This window comes from Beta vulgaris, chromosome 8, assembly GCF_026745355.1.
Source record: "Beta vulgaris subsp. vulgaris cultivar EL10 chromosome 8, EL10.2, whole genome shotgun sequence".
In the NCBI taxonomy this organism is placed as follows: domain Eukaryota; kingdom Viridiplantae; phylum Streptophyta; class Magnoliopsida; order Caryophyllales; family Amaranthaceae; genus Beta; species Beta vulgaris.
The window spans coordinates 54,537,368-54,559,693 of record NC_079209.1 but is presented as its reverse complement, the minus strand read 5'-3'; the positions used below and the strand labels follow the sequence as shown (position 1 = coordinate 54,559,693).

The window sequence follows — 22,326 nt, the reverse complement described above, 5'->3', positions numbered from 1 at the left end:
TAGTTAATTAAGGGAAAAGGGATTATTTGTGGCATTAATTCGTGTTAGTGGGGATACTTAAACCTAGATGTCTTTAGTCTTTGATTCACTCTTGATAATTTCATTTGCTTTAGTTATTTAGATTAGTTCATCATCACTTTTATTGATTACTTGCTTAGTATTAATTAGAGTCAATTTAGCTACTTTGAATCAGTTAGTCTCTTGGGATTCGACCCTTACTTGCCCGACTACATTAGTTAGGAGGAATAGTTAGGTTATTTTTGTTAGGTACGCGACACGCCTTTCATATACTGTTCACCACTTCTCTCTTTTTCACACTCAACCTCCTTGTACATTCTTGGCTTCGTGGTTGTTCATTAACAAAATCAAAATGTACAATGACAGCCCCCTAGCTGAAAGTAACCCAATTCCTGAAGCTGATGTTAAGTGAGTAATTTACAATCTTTGTACACCGGTGTGTTGATGTTTGTTCACTAATGAAATTCAATATGTACAATTACAGTCCCATACCAAAATTTAATAAATCACAATGTACAGTGATGGTCATTACTATTGTACACCAAACCATTGCATATGCATTTGTACATTAAAAAAATTATTTCAGCAAATAAATGAGAGAGAAAGAGAGTGAATGAGTGAGTGATGAGAGAGAAAGAGCTGGCCCACTTTCAAAAATACTGCCAAAAGCCAGCCAAATGAGCAAGGTGTAGGATGCTCATCCTACACCTCGGTGTAGGATCTAATTTGCGTTCTCTGTTAATTAGGCGTACAAGTTTCTCATTTCAGCCCCTTCAGTAGATATTGGGTGGTATGGAAAGGGGAAATGTAACCGAAGCTAAAGTTCTTCTGTTGGCTCCTACGGCACGATCATCTCCCCCTTAAGACGTTCCTCTCTATCAGAGGTATGACATAGGACCCCTTCTGCCCCCGCTGCTCTGGGGACCCCCGAGAACTCTTCTCATATTATTCGTGGACTCCAGTCCTCACAATTAGTCTGGGCCTTAACAAACACAAACCTGCAAGATGTCCCCTCCTTCTTAGATTGGTTGAGACAGAACCTAGCATCACTAATCTAGTTTCGAGGTTTTGCTTGGAGTATTGTATTTCCGATTGTGTGCTAAGATATATGGAATGATAGGAATGATTGCGTCTTTTATAGTCATGTTTACCCAATCAACCACGAGCTTAATTAGGAGGGGTTTTTCGTGATAGGCAAGTACGTTGGATTCTTGAATTTAAGAAAAACATTCATGCCATAGACTCCCTTCATGCGGAACTTATGAGTATTCGTGAGAGACTAATTATAGCGGAGGAAAATCATATTTTTGCTGGTATTTCATATTTGAACTATCATAATGCAATCGAGCTAGTTGCTAACATCACTGTTGTTTCTATCTATCATAGCATTATTGTGGAGTGTAGAGACAAGCTTATTAGGATGAGGATGGAACCTCCCCGCCACTACAACAGGATATTTAATTTGGTGGCCGGCAGATGCGGTAGCGAGAAACTGTAGGCGTCAAGATCTATGTAACAATGTAACTAGGACTATTCCCACCCCTCTAGTTACTGTATGGACAAAGTTTGTATGAATTATAATGTACTCTTTAAAGTTTAATTAAATTACTCCTTGTTTCCAAAAAAAAAAAAACTCGTATTGAGGAAAAAATTGTGAATTGACTTGTATTCGGGTCCCCAGTTTGCTAGAGCGATTATTGGATGTCATTTTTTTAAAAGTTTGAAAACAACTTATATGTTAGATAATAGCTTCTTCCTAGTCAATCTGGTATGTTGACTTCCTAAAGCAGGCAATTATAACCTCTTGGAAATTCTTCATCTTAAACAAGTCAATGGTCAACAAAGACTACTGCAACATGATTGAAAGGGTTGAATAAGAGTTGCTCTCTCTTAATTGGGTACACTTATTTGAAATCAACTCAAAAGCTCAAAACTATGCTATGTATGCTTATGTAACCAAAGCGCATCAAATCTTAAGTTCATAATTTGTGTCGTCAATATAGTAACTAGTAAACTTGTTGCGCGTTTGCCCGAAACATCGAGAGACCCAACCATTAGAAGATTTGCTTAGTTAATTTTGAACAATGGGCCTGTTCAGGTCCACCTTTGATGGTGTTGAGATTCAATAGAAAAGGAATTATTTTTTATATTGTCATTTGCCAATTGGTTATAGAATCGACCCCTTTTAATATAGGCTTGTAAGTGGTCTAAATTCTCCTTATTAAAAAGTGCGACCTAAATCGATCTAAGAGTTGACGAATTTCGGCAAATTGACTCACACAGATATTGTCCAAGGTTCAAATTATAACAACCCAATTCGCTAATGATACTTGGGAGAAAAACTTAAAACAAAGTAACAAATGACCTGCTTACAATGCCAAGTAAATACAGAAAATAACTTCCAAGAAAACCGAGAGTAGACAAATGCAAAAATCATGCATCTTTCGAAAATAAAAAAACACATAAAATATGCCAAGCAGAGAATAAAATTATGTTGATAAGAAAAGAGGTATCTAAAAATGCACAAACCACAATATCTCTATAATATTATTGTTATTAACACTAATTACTACAACTACCAAACAAGTCGTAATCTTTTAGAACGTTTATATTAACGAGTTGAGATTATCAACCCATTTTATTACATTAAATTTTCAAAAACATGATTGTAACAATATTATCGAAGTTTTCCTTCAACATAAAACATGAATTGACAAAAGATACATCAAAAGAAAAATATCCAAGGACTCGTTCGTCATTACCGTCAGTTTCAATTTTTGATATAAGAAGTATAATAATTTTAAAATCAGTCATACCTATTCTAAGCATTATAATTTGAAAACTGACAACAAAATGTGAAAATTATTTTTTCTGACTTCCATATTTTATTTTGATTTTCAAAAAACCTAAAAACTGAAAACAAAAAAAGGATAAAAAAACGAGCCCCTAAATTATTAATATAATTAACTTCGCCTGTTCTATAAATGCACAATATTTAGAAACCTATGTGAAAGGGTGAAAATGAAGATGGAAAAAGATGTCCATGTGATGGGAAAGAGAAAGGAAAACCCTATACATCGGGGAAAAAAAACATTTACTAAAAACAGGAAACTTACAAGTACCAAAATAACCAATAAAGAGAATAAACGGTCAAGGTTAGTATATGAACACAACAGCACAACATATTGGATACAAGAAAAGTGATTTATTTCTGAACCTTAATTACGAGAATTCTAAATTAAACAAGTTAAACGTCATCACAGTGACCAATTTCCCTACTGTAGCCTTCAATTTTGTTCAAAGGTGTACTAGTACTACGACTTCATATAGATAAAAACATTCATTGGTCTTGTTAATCTATACTAATATATTAAAAGGCGTGTGAAAGAACGTTTATGTGCGACGTGGCACTCTCCCTCCAAAGCGTGGATTATGGACTAGGGTGCACAATGATCATTGTGCACCCAAAAAGAACATGCAATTAATATAAAAGAACACGAACTTTTTTCAACAATTTTTCTACTTTAAAAAAGAACATACAGCTTAAAATTAAAGAGCGTATAAATCTATATTTATAAAAGAACAAATATTATAATGAAAAGAACATAGAGTAAATGAACATCTACACTTAAGGTTAAAGAACATACACCTTTTAAATTTAAATTTGAAAAAGGAATCTTTACTTGCAAAATTTAAGGAAACAAATAACAATAATTTTTTAAAATTATAGACTCTAAAAATGATAAAACGACGTAGTTTAAAAAAGGGTGCACCATGCTCTACGTGCATGTACTTATTTGCGCTCTCCCTAGGGTATTAGTTCATGTAATCCATGTACATTAAAAAAATTTAGAAATTGCATGGTATAGGATTTGATCCCTAGACCTCAAGTAAATATACTAAAGTTTTAACCACTAGACTAAGTTGTATTTAGTGTTCTTATCATAAAGTGTTATATTAATAAATGAAAGTTTTTCTTACCTGGGGCATAGCCTGGGCCTAATAACTAGTTTTAACTTAAAACATGTCATTTTTTTTTTAATATAGTGACTAGTAAGAACCTGATTAATCTATTTCGTGACCAGTTTAATTTATACAGTAATAACATTTTTTAATTTATTTAGTGACTAACTTAATTCATTTAGTGACTAATTTAATCCGTTCAATAAAACTACCAAGTTATTTGTTGCAACGGAAGCGATTATCAAAGCAATAAACTCAAGAAAACGAATAAAGAACACACAAGATTTAACGAGGTTCACTATCAATGTGATAGCTACGTCCTCAAGGCAGGAGAAAAGATTGTTTCACTATGAACGAGATGATTACAAGTACAATAGGCAAGATTCAATTGAATAAGTTTGCAATTGAATCTCAAAGACTCTCTCTAATCTCCTCTATTGTGTTTCTCTCTAATCTCTCTCTCTAATTTGTGGTTTCTCTCTAATCTCTCTCTCTAATTTGTGGTAGAAAACAAAGCATACAATTAGGGCACTATTTAAAACCCTCATTAAACGAAACCGGAGAAAATCCGCGTTCCCGACAGGTGCGGGCGCACCGACTCCTGGTGCGGGCGCACCAGACAAATGTGCGGGCGCACCCAATGCTTCTGCCTCAACGTTGTAGATTCTGCCGTAGTGACGTGCGGGCGCACCACTCTGATGGTGCGGGCGCACCTGTCCTGGTGCGGGCGCACCTACATTTGGTGCGGGCGCACCATTCGCGCCGATCGCAAGTCACACATTTCACAAATCTCCACCTTGACTTGCATCTACCACACAACTCCACCTCAAAACAATCAACCAAACATGTATCTCTTCAACAATACTCGAGATACTCTTTCCCCACCTGCAATTGCATCTTTAACCCGATGTCGGGCTTGCCCACTTTACCCCGGGGCCGGGATTGCCTCCACCTTGAGGCACAACCTCTCACAAGGTCATATGTGACTATCAACGTTCAACAAGTCCAAGCAATGTTTGAACTTGCGAACTGGAATGGCTTGGTGAACATATCAACTGGGTTGTCTGCAGTCCCAACTTTCTTCACCACTATTCTTCTCACTCCTCAGAAAATGGTACCTTACATCAATGTGTTTAGTCCTATCATGGTGCACCTGATCCTTGGCAAGACAAATAGCACTCAAGCTATCACAATACACAATAGCACGATCATGGTGAAGACCCGGATCACTAACCAAACCATGTAACCATATACCCTCCTTTGCTGCAGCAGTCAAAGCCATGTACTCAGCCTCCGTAGTAGACAAAGTCACTGAAGACTGCAAAGTAGCCTTCCAACTAACCACAGAACCTCCTAGAGTGTATCATACCCAGTCATCGATCTTCTAGTGTCTATATCACCTGCATAGTCCGAATCAGAATATCCGGTCACCAAACACTCAGTATCATTCCCATAAATGAGACCCACATCTGCCGTTCCTCTCAAGTAGCGGAAAATTCGCTTCACTGCCTGCCAGTGTTCCTTCCCTGGTTGAGTCATAAACCTGCTCACAATAATAACAGCATGTGCTAAGTCTGGCCTAGTGCAAACCATAGCATACATCAGACTACCAACAGCACTAGCATACGGAACCTTAGACATATACTCTTTTTCCTCATCAGATTGAGGAGAAAGCACAACAGAAAGACGAGCATTTGCAGCAGCAGGAGTATCAATAGATTTCGCAGTACTCATACCAAACCTGTCAAGTACCTTCAAGATATAACTTTTCTGAGAAAGGAAAAGTTTCTTCCGTCCATGATCCCTATAGATCTCCATGCCAAGAATCTTCTTTGCTGCTCCCAAATCTTTCATGTCTTCAACTTCAACACGTCTGACTTCTTCTTTGCTGCAATAAGCATGTCATCAACATATAACAATAAGTAAATATATGAACCGTCCTCCACCTTGCTATGATAAACACACAATCATATGGACTCCTGTCAAAACCATGCTCAACCATGAAGCTGTCAAACCTCTTGTACCACTGTCTGGGTGACTGCTTAAGTCCATACAAGGACTTCTTCAGAATGCAAGCAAACTTCTCTTTTCCTGGAACAACGAACCCCTCTGGTTGACTCATCAGAATATCCTCCTCCAACTCCCCATGTAGGAAAGCTGTTTTCACATCTAACTGCTCAAGTTCCAGATCAAAATGTGCTACCATTGCTAATAACACTCTAATAGAAGTATGACGAACCACTGGCGAGAAAATCTCATTGTAGTCGACCCCTTCCCTCTGACTGAACCCTTTTGCAACTAGCCTGGCTTTATATCTGACACTTTCACCCTCTGAAGTTCCCTCTTTCCTCTTGAAAACCCACTTGCAACCAACCACCTTACGACCCTGTGGTATCCTCACTAGTTCCCATGTCTGGTTCTTGTGAAGAGACTCCATCTCCTCACTCATAGCAACTAACCACTTAGCTGATTCGTTACTAGAAACTGCTTCCTGTAGGACATTGGCTCAGGTGACTCAATATCTTCAGCTACATGTAATGCATAACCAATCATCTCCTCTACACAGCAGTTTCGGCCAGGAACATTCCTGTCCTCTATCTGTTCAATCAGTCTCTGCGTCTTCTTCCTAGGTCGTTTCTGACCTTCAACAACAGTTTCCTCATGATCAGACTCAACATCAGCTGTTTCATCAACAACAGCTACATCCCTCTGACTAGTCTCCACAATGGGAGAACTCACTGGAGCCTCATCATCCTTCCCCTGAGTTCGAACCTGTGGCTGTGGAGTGGATTCTGAGCAACTACTTGCTCAGATCCTTCATGTGCTCTCATCAGTATCACCTGCAGGTTTGTTAGCAGATACAAACATAGTGTTTTCATCAAAAGTAACATCTCTACTAAGTATAACACGCCCTTCTGATGGGGACCAAATCCTGTAACCTTCACACCATCTCCATACCCCAAAAAACAACCCTTCTTACCCTTGGTTCAAGTTTACCCTCATTCACATGATAATAGACCATACAACCAAGACACGCAAACCAGAATACTCAGCACTTCTCCCAGACCATACCTCATAAGGTACCTTGCAGTCAATACCTGTATGAGGACCACGGTTTATCAGTAACATGCCGTTTTCACGGCTTCACTCCAGTACTTCCTAGTCAACCTGCATTAGAAAGCATGCATCGAACTCTCTCTAGCAAAGTCTGGTTCATGCGCTCTGCAACACCATTCTGCTGTGGTGTTTTCCTGACAGTGCGATGTCTCACTATCCCTGCGTCCCTGCAAAGCTCATTGAACTCATCATTAACAAATTCTAAACCATTATCCGTACGTAGCCTCTTAACCTTCTTGCCTGTCTGATTTTCCACTAAGACTTTCCATTGCACAAAAGTCTTAAAAGCCTCTCCCTTATGCTTTAAACAATAAAGCCAACAGTACCTGGAGAAATCATCAATAAAAGTCACAAAATAAGGAATCCTCCTATACCTTCTACCCGAGCAGGCCCCCAGCAATCTGAGTGAATATAATCCAGTGTCGCCTTAGTTATGTGCAGCCCCTTCCCAAACTTAGTCCTGTGTTGCTTACCCAACACACAGTGCTCACAAAACTCAAGGTTCTTCACCTTGTGGCCACAAAGAAGGTTCATCTTGGATAATATCTGCATCCCACGCTCACCCATATGCCCAAGTCGTCTATGCCACAACTTAGTCATCTCCTCAGAACTTGTAGATGCAACATTAGCAGAACCAGTCAGAGTAGTACCTTGTAACACATACAGAGTACCCAACTTAGTGCTCTTAAGCACCAACTTCGAACCTTTCCACACATAGTTCCCCATCCGAGCCAGAAAAAGTAAACCCTCCTTCATCTAAGACACCCAGAGAAATCAGATTTTTCTTTAACTGTGGAACATGTCTAACATTCATCAATGTACGAATCTCACCCCCGAAAGTCCTTATCTTGATGGAACCCCTCCCTACAACCTTACAAGCAGCATCATTACCCATAGTAACATTACCACCATACAAGACTCATAAGAAGTAAACCAATCACGATTTGGACACATATGGTAAGAACACCCCGAATCTAAAATCCAAGATCAGACGGACTAGGCTATCAACAGCAGCTAATGCTAGGTCCTCTTCGGAGTCATATTTCGTATCCTGTTGTGCAATGTTAGCATTGGAAGCTTTAGGATTCTTGGGACATTTATTCTTCCAATGGCCAGGTTCTTTGCAATAGTGACAGACATTCCTAGGATTGGTCTCTTTACCCTTAGAATTTTCTTCTTCTTAGGACCCTTCCCCTTAGCCGAGTTCACCACCAACCCAGCCCTGAATCTCCACCACTCTCAGTCGTTGCCGCCTTATGGCGCAACTCCCTAGTAAAAAGTGCTGACTTCACCTCCTCTAGGGTCACAGTCTCTCTCCCAACAACAAATGACTCAACAAAGTTCTCATATGAATGTGGAAGTGAAACAAGCAAAATCAAAGCAGCATCTTCATCCTCAATCTTAACATCTATATTACGCAAATCAAGTAAAATAGTATTAAGTTGATCTAAATGATCTCTTAGAGACGTACCTCCTTGCATACGCAAGGCAAACAGCCGTTGCTTCAAAAGCAACTTGTTGGTGAGTGACTTCGTCATGTAGAGACTCTCCAACTTCGCCCACAGACCTGCCGCAGTGATCTCATCTGCAACCTCTGTGATCACATCGTCTGCCAAGCACAGCAAAATCGTGGAGTGAGCCTTCTCCTCCATCGCCTCCAATCGGCCTCACTAGGGCCTCCAGCCGCTCCACTCTTGTCACTCTTGACAAGAGGTTTCCAGATGCCTTGTTGCTTCAACAAAGCGCGCATCTTTATCTGCCATGGCCCAAAATTGTTCCTCCCCGTAAACTTATCAATCTTTGAGTTCATCGTATTCATCTTCCCAAAACCCTAACGCTGATTTTAATCTCAAGCTCTGATACCAAGTTTGTTGCAACGGAAGCGATTATCAAAGCAATAAACTCAAGAAAAACGAATAAAGAACACACAAGATTTAACGAGGTTCACTATCAATGTGATAGCTACGTCCTCAAGGCAGGGGAAAAGATTGTTTCACTATGAACGAGATGATTACAAGTACAATAGGCAAGATTCAATTGAATGAGTTTGCAATTGAATCTCAAAGACTCTCTCTAATCTCCTCTATTGTGTTTCTCTCTAATCTCTCTCTCTAATTTATGGTTTCTCTCTAATCTCTCTCTCTAATTTGTGGTAGAAAACAAAGCATACAATTAGGGCACTATTTAAAACCCTCATTAAACGAAACCGGAGAAAATCCGCGTTCCCGATAGGTGCGGGCGCACCACCTTTTGGTGCGGGCGCACCAGACAAATGTGCGGGCGCACCAAATGCTTCTGCGTAGACTCTGTCGTAGTGACGTGCGGGCGCACCTGTCCTGGTAAGGGCGCACCTACATTTGATGCGGGCGCACCATTCGCGCCGATCGCAAGTCACACATTTCACATTATTTTTTTGAAATCATTTGTTGTAATTCAATAATCAAGAAAAAAAAATGAAGGAAAAGAGAAGGAATAATAGTGTTGAATGATAGTGAAATAGAATAAATTTGTTAAAAAAATTCAGTCTTAAATTCGTCTAATTTATGTTAAAAATAGTCCGCCTATTCTAATAATTTGTGAAAAACATTAGATCCAATTCTGCAAAATGAGATAAATTCCAAGAAAGTACAGAGAACATTATGCGTTTACAACACATGCTCAAGAACAGGTTCTCTTTTTAGAAAACTAGTTGGACCACCGCGTGCTACGCACGCGGTAGCCAACATGAATTATAACAATAATCTCAATTTTGGAATAATATTTTTCATATAATAAGTTATATATATAAATATTATTTACATACACACCTATTTATAAGATACATATATAAAAGCTTAATTTTGGGCATAATTACATGTAGACCAAGATATAAACATCGAAGGAAAAAACAAATATTACATTCCTATGATATATTATTTTACATAAAATATACTTTTCTAAGAGATAGCAACATCAAGTTTTTTTATCTTTGATCTTGGATATAGTCATTGTATTCTTGAAGTAGATGGCTATTTGTATCTTGCAATATTTTGAACTCATAGTAGTTGAAATCTGCAACTTCAATATTATATGTTTCTTCTAAAATTTAATTGCTTTTCTTGCTGCATTTTGTTGTGAAGGGCCTAGTTGTGTAGATGATGATCCAATAAATCGTAGAGGTCCACGAACGTTTGGAATTCCATGAAGATCGACATATGCTTCTATTTTGTCGTGAATTGCCGCATGAATTCCAAAATCTGCATGTGGTAGACTTAACTGCATTAGTATATCATTTAATATAATTTTGATATTTACCTCAATTACTCGACGTGGTTCTTCCATTGATACTGAAATAGAAAATGAGAGTGTTAATCAATTATAAGCAAATAGTATTTGAGATTTTAAGATATGTAAGTTGTATGAGTACATTCTTAATTACTATGTAAGGGACGAACTATTGTACTTGTTGATGTTTTTTTTTTTTTATTTATATAGAATACAAAAGGAACTGAAATAGATTTGTGAAAGGTAAACTATGAACAAACTTAATTTCAGCTACGTGTCTTGATGTAGATATCTACAAAAATACGTGTAAGACAGGTGGTCAATTCAATGTAAACTTTTATTATACGTGTCTAAAAAGTTGTTGTATATGTGTCAACCAGTTAGTCAGTTATAAAAAGGTGTCATAGTATTGAATGACTTTGATTTAAGTAAAATGTTGATAGTTATCCGCATATGATGTATGTATATACATTTTTTTTATTTGTTATAATATTGTATTAAGGATAGATAAAGAAATTGAGTTGTTGTCATTTCTATATAATAATATTTGTTAAAGTAACTATAATTATGAAATAATATGGATGTAGTAAATAAAACAAAATGATTTAAAAAAAAACACTTAATGGATATATATTAGTATTTGTGAAAAAAGACAAATACATATTGTACCATATATTACATAGTTAATAAAACATAGTTGATTACATAAAATCTAATTTTGAACATGAATACATTATGCAACAACACAATTAGGTTCTCATATATTTTTTGTATAGCTGATGTAAGTGTCGATGACTGTCTTCCAACAATTTCATCTGATAATAATTGTAGTCTCCGATGTTAAGATTATATGTATCTTGAAGAAAGCTAATGGCTTGTCGAGCTGCAGTTTGCTGTGAAAGATTCGCCTCTGTTGAAGGTATTCCGATGAATCTTAGTGTCTGTGGGAAATTTGGAACTCCATGAATTTCAACGTATGCTTTCAATTCGTCAGCAGTGATAGAATGAATTCCATAGTGTGCCGCTGGTAAATTAAGTTGTGTCAGCATGTCATGCAAAATTATTTTCATGTTCGTTTCGATTACTCGATGTGTTTCACCCATTATAAGCAACAATATTTTCGAAGTTTTCGGAGTATTTGAATGAGTGTGTATGTGTTTCACTTTCTTTCTATCTGTGTGTGTGTGTGTGAATATATATTGAGTACGAGACATGCATGTTGCCATGTGCCACAAAGATTGCTCTAAATGCATATATGTATGACAACACGTGTTGTTTAAATATTCATGTTGATATGATTTGGCATGAATGTTTATGTGGACTGTATATTTGAAATTTACGTGTCAAAACATTTATACCCTTAGATAAATAATTATGACATAATATGGATGTAGTAAATAAAACAATCTGATCTTAAAAAAAACATAATACAAATATATTATTACTTGTAAAAAAAAGGTAAATACATATTCTACCATATCTTATATAGATTGTTACATAGATTTTAATCTTAGATTCGGATACATTATGTAATAACACAAATAAGTTCTAAAACATTTTGTTGTACAGAAAAAGTAAGTGTCGGTAATTATCTTCCAGCAATTTCATTTGATAATAATTGTAATCTCCAATGTCAACATTGTATGTATTTCGAAGAAAGCTAATGGCTTTTCGAGCTGCAGTTTCTTATGAAAGATTGAACTCTGTAGAAGTCATTCCGACGAATCTTAGTGTATGTGGAAAGTTTGGAACTCCATGAATTTCAACGTATGCCTTCAGTTTGTCATCAGTGGCAGAATGAATTCCATAACATGGCACTGGTAGATTAAGTTGTATAAGCATGTCACGCAAAATTATCTTAATGCTTGTTTCCATTACTCGATGTGTTTCATCCATTACAAGTAACAATATTTTCAAAGTTGTGGTAGTATTTGTTTGAGTGTGTGTGTGTTTGTGTGTGTGTGTGTGTTTGTGTAAGTATATATTGAATACCAGTTTTATAATAAATGTACCATGCATGCTGACATTTGTCATAAATTTTGCTTCAAATTCATGTGTCTACGATAACACGTGTTGTTTAAATATTCATGTTGATATGATTTATCATGAATGTTTATGTGGGCTGCTTATTTGAAATTTACGTGTCAAAACATTTATGTCCTAAAAATCTGAAATTTTGGAGCAAATAATTTTGGAGCCAAAATTTACTCCACATGCAGTCCCCATAGCTCCCCTCCCCCCTCAAAATGCCCCCAGTTTTGGTTCCCCTTTATTTTTTGGCCCCACTTTCTCTCCTTATTAATCTACACACATGCTAAACTTTTGCATTAATCTTACCTTAAGAAATTTTACCTAGGAGTCCGTGTCAAGGGAATTGTTGCATTTAATTTGATACGGAGGAAATAACTTAAAACTATATGTCAAAGACGGGATGCATAAGACCCATTTTGTGAATCAGCTAATGAGGCGTTGGTTGCATAGAAGTTTCGTGCATTACTCATTAGAGATCATTCCTTTTGGCCCGCGAAAATGCAGTTTTTGAAATCGAGTTGAGGGAGCATAGAACAAACACGGGAGGTAGGGATGACAATCCAATCCGAAAGAAAAAAAATGGATTCAACTCTGATAAAAAAAATGATCCGATTTCGTTTAAAAAGTCCAACTCCGAGTCGGAGGAGGGTTGGAGTCGGATACCATAAAAAAATCCGACACCCGGATCCAATTCCGACTTTAAGGCAATTAATCCTTTTATTATTTGTATTAATGTGTTATGTATGTATAATCTGGCTCTGGCTTAAAGACAATTGTATTATTTAAGATTTTTCTACTGAAGAAATGATTGTTAAAAATAATAGTAATGTTTAGATTATTTAATTATATATAATTTTCATACGATTATTAATAAAATAGTAATAATTAGATTATATGTATTGTAGAAGATTTTTTTATTAAAAAATGGGGCTAAAAAATAGTCGGATCGGAGTCGTATGTTAGAATTTTAAGTCGGATCAAACTCAAATTTTCGGAGTAGGATGTCCAAATAGGAGTCGAACTAAAAATTTAAAATATGACTTCTTATAGGGATAAAGTCGGATTATGTATAATCTGATCCAAGACCGATCCTTTGCCATCCCTAATGAGAGGAGAGAGAATGAAAGAATGGAACAATTAAGATGGTGCATAAATAGCGTGATTGACATGGTAGAAGATATCATGGTGTATTGGTGTTGGAAAGTAATCTAAATTGTAAACATCTCCTAGGAAAAAAAGGAAAAACAAAAGCAAAAAAGGAACATAGAAAAGTAAATAAATAAAAAAAGAAGAGAGGACAGGATAATTATATTGCCTAGTCAACTCAAGGGATAAGACAAAAAAAATAAGATAAAAAATGGAGATAAAAAAGAAAGTATTGTGTAAGTTAGGATAGAGTGAAGATATGAATATTGTTTATAAAAAAAAAAAGTCACCTAATATAAAAGGAAAAAAGGAAAAAAAGAAATAAAAGGAGGTTGATCTCATCTCAGTTTATGTATATTGATTTGCAAATGTGCCATGTGTACTATAATTTCAGTAGTACATTATGTTTTCAGATTATGGTGAAGGGAAAGCAAGTTTCCGAATTATATGGATATCTTGTTGTGTTTGAGATATAAATAATAAAATAAAGGAAACAAAAAAAGAAAAGAAAAAAAGGAAGAAGGAAGTGACATCATACATGGGGGCAGTAGTTGAAATTTTGTGGAATGTTGGGTCGGTGCACATACCCTTGTGCACCCAAACCCCAATTCCCTTTTTATATAAGATAAGATAAAAAGGCAACTGCATACAATTTCTGAAGGACTAAAATAGAAAATGAGTTATACCTAACAAAAGAGGTTTGCAAAATGATTACTACAAATCCCGATCTTACAATAAAAGGAAGAAAAAAAGAAAAGAATAATGTTGACCATATAACTCTATTTTTCACAAGACTTGCTTCCAAATTATCATTATCATCATCATCATGTAGAAGTTTTAGCCCCTCCAGCCTTGTAGTTGTCATCTAACGACATTCAAAAATTGTGCGATAAAATTTAAAACTTGCCCGATTTGTAGGCGATAAAATGAGGAGAAGAAACCGCGAATTCCTCCCTCTGTCGCCTTCTGATTTTGCGCCGATCATTCATTAGAGGTACTTGAAGAGCAAGCCACCGTGGGTGGCGAAGAAGGGGGCGAACACTAGTGACTCGACAGCCATAAGCTTGATTAGAATGTTGAGTGATGGTCCTGATGTGTCCTTAAGTGGGTCACCGATGGTGTCACCGATCACAGCTGCCTTGTGTGCATCTGATCCCTTGGGACCAAGTGTCCTTGCATGCTCTGAAGCACCAGCCTGTAACAAGTGCCATGGCCCAAATCATTAATCACAGCATTATATTTACAGTTCAAACAACAGGTGCTCGATTTGTAATTGAGCATACACAAAACAATGAACCGTTTGCTAGAGATAGTGTATATTCACATTACTGTCAAGTGTCAATAGTGGTTGTACCTTGTTTTTTTATCATTAAGGAATGGAATAATAAATAGTTAGGTGAATAATTTAAATTCATTTAATATAGTTGTGATCTTCTAAAGAACCAAAATTAAATATATAGAAGTATAAAAAAAATAAGTAAAAAGTAAAAAATAAAAAACTTATTTCAAGCACTCGAAGTATAACCAAGATAAAGTATATATTCACCACCTTGTTATTTGGTGAATAAGCAATGAAGGTCAATAAAACAATCAGGTGAATAGCTCAATTCATTGTATAAAGTTGTGATCATCTGAAGAAATTTATAATTCGTACACGCAATGTACCCAAACTGTTCCCAGTGCGGAGCACACGAGTAACAGACATTAGCATGAGAAATTCTTCACAAAAAAAAAACTATTACTCCTTCCGTTTCTTATCCAACTTTGTACTTTGCACCATTCACATACACCACTGTGGCCAATGTATGTGAGTTATAAGTCTTATAACTTATATGCAAGGAAAAATATAGACATGTAGTGATGCGCGATCCTGTTGGATTCGTTTTAATGTATATTTTCAGAAAACCAACTTTTTATAATGTGTGAGTTGTAAGCAAGGAAAAATATAGGCATGTCGTGATGTGGGATCCTGTTGGATTCATTTTAATGTATATTTTCAGAGTACCAACTTTTTATAATTATATATTATGCATTCAAAGAGTACTGGATGGCCAGGCAGAAGAGGAACTTTTTAGTTAATCTGCATAGAAACAAATGTCAAAATAGAAAGTGTCAGGCTTCCCTTCGATCTGCTTACCTCAATGTACTTCTTGGCATTGTCCCAAGCACCACCGGTGTTGGATGCAGAAATAGCTATCTGCAATGCACGAGAAGCAACAAGAATATATCAGAATGAAATGTTATACAGGAGAGAATTTTCATATTCCCTTGTCTATGAACTGTTCACCAAAACGCAACACAATCAGGAAAGACTGTTACCTGTACACCAGACACAAGAGAACCAGCAAGAACGCCAGACAGAGTTTCGACACCAAAGAAGGTTCCAACAATCAATGGTGTGAGCATGACAAGAGCACCTGGGGGGATCATCTCCTTGATGGAAGCATCAGTGGAGATCTTGACACAGGTAGCATAGTCGGGTTTGGCAGTGCCTTCTAGCAAGCCAGGGATGGTGTTGAATTGCCTTCGGACCTCTTCAACCATTTTCAAAGCTGCACTTCCCACACTCTTCATTGTCATGGCAGAGAACCAGTATGGAAGCATGGCTCCCACAATGAGACCAATGAATACTTTGGGGGTCAGCACATCCACAGTTTGGATGGATGCACGGCTTACAAAAGCACCAAAGAGAGCAAGAGAAACAAGAGCTGCAGAACCGATTGCAAAACCCTGAAAAGATGGAAGTTTTTTTATGAGTAGATCATTACATATAATAATAATGTGCATAAGCTGATCATTGACCGGTGGCTCAAATGAGAAGGCATATGGAATAATAGGGGGGGTTGCAGGGGGGGAAACTCCCCCTTTGCTGGCTCGTTCAATTTCCGCGTAAGGGGACATAAGATAAGTCCAGCATGTCCACAAGGTCCAAGCCCAACTTCAACATAATATACAATTATACATGCTAAAGCCTGGGCCAAGCCCATATTTGATCCGCCGTCAATTACACATATATAAAAAAAAAATGTCCAAAACCTTTCCAATAGCAGCGGTTGTGTTTCCAGCAGCATCAAGGGCATCAGTTCTCTCACGGATTCTGTGGCTCATACCAGCCATCTCAGCAATGCCTCCAGCATTATCACTGATAGGGCCATATGCATCAATAGCCAATCCAGTGGCAATGGTGCTCAGCATACCAAGAGCAGCCATAGCAATACCATACATAGCTGCAAAGCTAAAACTGACAAAAATGCTGATAGCAATGGCAAAAATAGGAATAATGACTGATTTGTAACCCAAGGCCAGGCCAAAAATAACATTTGTGGCAGCTCCAGTTCGGCAAGAATCAGCAACATCTTGCACAGGGCTACAAATAAAGATGATAATTATAAGCTTACAAAGATATGTACCGAGTGGAAAATTAGAAATGTAAATTGTTGAAAGAGATACCTGTATGCATTGCTAGTGTAGTATTCAGTCACAAATCCGATGATGAGCCCAGCCCACAACCCAACAGCAACACATAAAAACAATTGCCTACATGTTCACAAAGAAGCAATTAGTATCGATATTAAAAAAATACTCCATTACACTCGGAAGCAATAATAACAACACAAAACATTTATCACAATAGGATGGAGTCGGCCGCAGTAGTCAAGATTCTATCTCTGGAGGTCGTCCATATATGACCATGTCTAATGTACTATCTAAGAAAAAGTAAAGATTGAGCCTCTACTTGTATGACGTGAAGATCAATGCAACAATTGATAATATATAGGAAATACAATATGGATATGGCATAGACTATTGTTATTTCAAAGAAACGTGGCCTGAAAGAAGCTGAAAGCAAATGCAATTTTACGAGAAAACAATGTCAGCCCGTATAAGAACTGTATTCATGAAAAATATAAGTATATATGAGAGAGACAAAGAGGAATAGAAGAGAGAACTTACCAGTTCTGCACCTCCTTCTGAGTTCCAAAGTCAAAAATGGTAAATGATGTAGGAAGAGCGATCCAAGAAATAACTGCAACTCCGACAGTCATAAGAGCAGTGGAGATGATTAGCTGCTTCTTGAGTGCAGGCTCAATCTCCTTAACAGCCTTGATCTCGAAGAAGTCGGTTGCAAATAAGGTTGTGATCAAGCAAACAATAATACCAACCGAGCTAACCAACAATGGGAACATCATTGCCGTCAAATCATGGGAAATTCCGAATGAGGAAATAGATGCAACAACAAGAGCAGCACAGGACGACTCAGCGTAGGATCCAAAAAGATCAGAACCCATACCAGCGATATCCCCAACATTGTCGCCAACATTGTCAGCAATAACCTAGGGAAAGAAATAGGTCATCCACGTAAGCTTCTACACAAGAACATTGACAACTTAAGTTATTGTAATATCAAATATTTGGACTGAGAGGAAAGCTTACAGCTGGATTTCTGGGGTCATCCTCAGGGATGTCTCTTTCAACCTTACCGACAAGATCAGCACCCACATCGGCAGCTTTTGTGTAAATACCTCCAGCAACTCTACCGAAAAGGGCCATGGATGATCCTCCAAGACCATAACCAGTAATAGCCTCAAACAGACCTTCCCAGTCATCACCATAGTAAATCTTGAAGAGAAGGATAGTAATGTAAAGCACCAAAAGACCATTTGCAGCAAGTAGGAATCCCATGACAGCTCCAGACCTGAATGCTACAATGAATGCTTTGCCGACACCCTTTCTAGCCTCTAGTGTTGTTCGGGCATTTGCATATGTGGCAATCTTCATCCCAAAGAAACCAGAACCCAATGAAGTGATAGCACCAAGCAAGAAGGCCACTGTGCTGAAGATAGCAGTGGCAAGAGCAGGCTTGCACCTCCTGGTTTTGTCATAGGTACACTCCTGGCTACTTGTGCTGAAGCCCTCCACAGATCCGAGGAAAAGGAATATCAACACAGCAAAAGCAACCATAAAGATACCAACATACTGGTACTCGGTGAAAAGGAAGGAAGTTGCTCCTGCAAGTCAAGGGAAATGGTTATGATAATAAAAAAGAAATGGAGATGAGGACGGGAGGATTCAATATAGACAGCACATTGAGTATGACAGTTTGTGTATAGTTTTCTATCCACCTTATTTATATCATCTTCACTGAAACCTTTAAGAAAGAGATAATAAACCAAGAGCAATGCTTTCACATATTTTAACAGTCAATAAATGTCAAACAGTGTCGACTCAAGTTAGTTATTTAAAAGCAGCCACAGTCACTGCCTATTCAAGTGACATGTACTTCCTATCATGATATAATGTCTGATAGAAGAAACTTCTGTCCAGCAACAAAACTAAATCTTGATAACATATTAATCAGCTGTACCAGAAGAAGGACCATTAAATTCATATACTTCAGTTTGCTAACAGGATAGCATCAATGAAGCTCATGGAACATATACGCCTTTCTACACTATCATCACAGCACAGTGAAGCTCATGGAAGTTTATATTATAGCCTTTCTACACTATCATCGCACACACAAAAGAGATGTCATACCAAGCAGATAGTTGACACACCGATTCTTTCTACCAGAACTTTTCACCAAACATAAATAACTAGAAAAAGATCAGCCTAATGGAGCATACGGGCCATATGTCTCTGCAAGGTGCTATATGCAAACCAAAAAAAATCTCAAATTGAAATGACAGGAAAACCCCATTCATCACAGTGACAGGAAGCATCAATTAGGCAAAGCAGCATTTAGTCTCAGTTAGGTAGACAGATTTCAACACTTCCAATGAGGGGGAAATATGACATGAGAAGAAAAAGGAGCAGTGACCTATTTTAATTATTGGAAATAAAATTCAGGTAAACAGCTATAATTGTAAACCATATAGAGAAGCGTTGGTATCATATGTTTCTATGAGCCTCTCTACTCAAGGACAACTACTTTCACTATCTCATCCATGATATTTTAGAGAAGCGACTAGAAAGATTAAATCATTTCTCATCATCTCAATTGAAGTAATGAACCTCGCAATATGGAAAAGCTCATTAATCGACCAATCTCTGTGTTCCTTAGAGGGATCTCTTAGTTGGATTTCCAAAAAGCTCCAGCCCACACGAAGTTAGCAACAAGGTCAACAAGATAAACCCACAACCCCACTGACATAGAGTCTATTATTTACGTGTGTTGGTGCAAATTCAACACGAAACAACAAAGGAAAGATTTAAAAAAATTGAGGCAACCTGCCAAGTAGTACCCCATAATATGTTTAAATAATAATATAAAGATTCAACTAGTCCTAATGGAAGGGGAAAATAAACAAATAACTACATAAACACATAGTACAAAACTGAGCATTATTCAAGCCTTACTGTCCCCCTTGTTTCAGTAATGCCGCTCAAGGCAAGATCACAAGCAGCATATTCCACTATAAATTAGTCCTGAAGAGGTAGCATGCCAGTTCAAACTTCCACTACTATACTAGAAAAACAAAGCTAAACTGCGCAGGCAAGATACCATATGAAGCAAATGTGCATATTTTAGTAGTGAAAAATAAAGTGACAAAACAAATCTTGATTTACAAGTCTGCAAACCATGTGCATAACATTAAAGATATAATTAAAGATCAGATCTAAACTGAGAACTCCTAGGATTTTACAAGATTATATTACTGATTTTACTATATAATAATCTCATAGTATCCCCACATTCGTGGGCATCGGGCCGAATATCAGCATAATCATGATCATAACAACATGACTAAACAACATTCACAGCACAGCAAACTCGCAAGTCTCAACTATTTTATTGTATCCTATAACCTACTTAAGCACCCCATTTTATTGAATAATTTCCTACATAGAAGTACAGCCAAACTTATTAGATGTATCCCACACAAAGATTATTAAATATTTAAATCAAACATCATTGAAACAAGTATAGCCAAAACTTAAACTTTGATAAAAGCAACTAAACCTAGAACAAACAAATCAGAATCAAAACATTGAACATCACAAACATATACACAATTGAAGGCTTAACATATACCAATACTAATCAGATATACCAGGAAAAAAATGCACCGGTCCGAATTATCATTCACAAAAAGTGAGTGAGCTAGAGATTAATTGACAGTAACAAAACCAAAGACAAACAGCAGAACACTTTACCCTCTCTTCTTACTCCAAAAATCACCACTAAATTGCCAATGTAAGCTAAAATGTGTGTGCTAACAATAAATCTAACAGCAATTGACCTACACAATTGTATCACCAAAAATTATTCCACATAATAAATCATTAAAGCTCTTCAATTTAAATCTGTCTATTTCCCTCAACTAACATTATTGGTATAACAAAACTTGAAGAATTAGAACACACACATTCATGGCATCTACAAATCAAAATGTACATATTTTTATAAAAACAAAACTTACCCAGATCAAATCTAATATAATAATTTAACCACTCAATAGTCAAAATCTGGTGCAAGTAAATCGCAAAAAAAAAAAAAAAAAAAGTGCTTAAACACATAATCTCTAGAATAGAGCTAAAGATAATGTTAATTGTAGAATATAAGTTTTTGCCAAAATTAATAAATAAACGTGAGCTCCAAACATTAGTGGAGTATCATACAAAAAGGTTCAATTCACATTCCAAACATTCTAACCATCAAATCAAACAGAATAAATCTCAACCAAAAAGAATTACAGGTGAATAAAGCTTACATCTTTATTTAATTTTTCACACCTTCATATAAAGCACAATAACTTTCAATATAATTAATATCAGAAAAAACAAATCCAAAGAAAACTCACAAAATTTAAAAAAAAAAAAAAAAAAAAAAAAAAAAAAAACTCCCAACTTTAATTTAAATCACACACAAATAAAGAACGACCCACAACTTCAAATCAATCAATATATGTAAGAAAAAAAAATCAAAAAAAAACTAAGCAATACCCATAAAATATATCAAAAACCCAGAAGTTTATATGAAAAACCCATAAAAAAAAACCCAAGAAAATAGCAAAAAACAAAAGGAAAAGAAATCACCTTCAGAAATAGCATTCTGAATTTCAGCACATTTAGCAACAACACTTTGGTCATTAAGACCTTCTTCTTCTTCAATCAAACTATCAGAAAATCCATTTTTGTTGTTATTATTGCGGGTAGAATCAGGGGAAAGCTTGACCTGAGAAACGATGTACCATTGAAAGAGAGAAAAAGCAATTCCAATTACAGCACATACAGGAATGATAATCTCTGTTATGAGATCTGGAAGAAGAGCTGCACCCATGATTTTTGAAAATGGGAGAAGAAAATTGAAGAAGAAGAAGAAGATAAAGGAGAGAGAGAGAGAAAATGAGGAGGGTTTGGAAGAGAGGGAGAGGAAGAGTGTGAGAAGTGTGGGTTTTGTTTTATAGGGAGGATTGACAAGGGAAATGGGATATTAATTAAGGTAAGTACTCCTCAAAGTTGAGGGGTTTTTACTTTCTATTTATTTACTACTTATCTCTATTATATAAGGGAAAGGGGAGCAATGGTGTCCTATTTTGAAATGTCTATTTTACCCCCTTCTCATTCTAAATAACAAATTCACTTACAAATTAAAGTGGGCTTCAAACAAAAATGCCAAAAATATAATTATAACAATCACTCACAAGTCAACTAAAATCATAAAATTGCATAATTTACGTTATGCAAATCACTAAAATGAATAAACTTTACAAAAACAAAAAAATTCACTTACAAACTACAACCTATGAAAAAATTGACTTGAAATCAAAGTGTACACTTTCT

At 36.5% G+C, this 22,326-nt stretch overlaps 1 protein-coding gene across 1 annotated transcript; it reads right to left on the bottom strand.

Annotated features, from left to right (window-relative positions):
• Positions 1–14,087: 14,087 nt before the first annotated feature.
• Positions 14,088–21,928, bottom strand: LOC104901923 (pyrophosphate-energized vacuolar membrane proton pump). The gene is made up of 8 exons (XM_010689548.4): positions 21,580–21,928; positions 17,974–18,548; positions 17,494–17,873; positions 16,990–17,076; positions 16,576–16,906; positions 15,859–16,269; positions 15,677–15,736; positions 14,088–14,734 (listed from the first exon to the last, which is right to left on the bottom strand). Exons 1-8 carry the CDS (start codon positions 21,821–21,823, stop codon positions 14,528–14,530), a joined length of 2,295 nt encoding a protein of 764 aa, XP_010687850.1. The 5' UTR covers positions 21,824–21,928; the 3' UTR covers positions 14,088–14,527.
• Between the last annotated feature and the right edge of the window lie 398 nt (positions 21,929–22,326).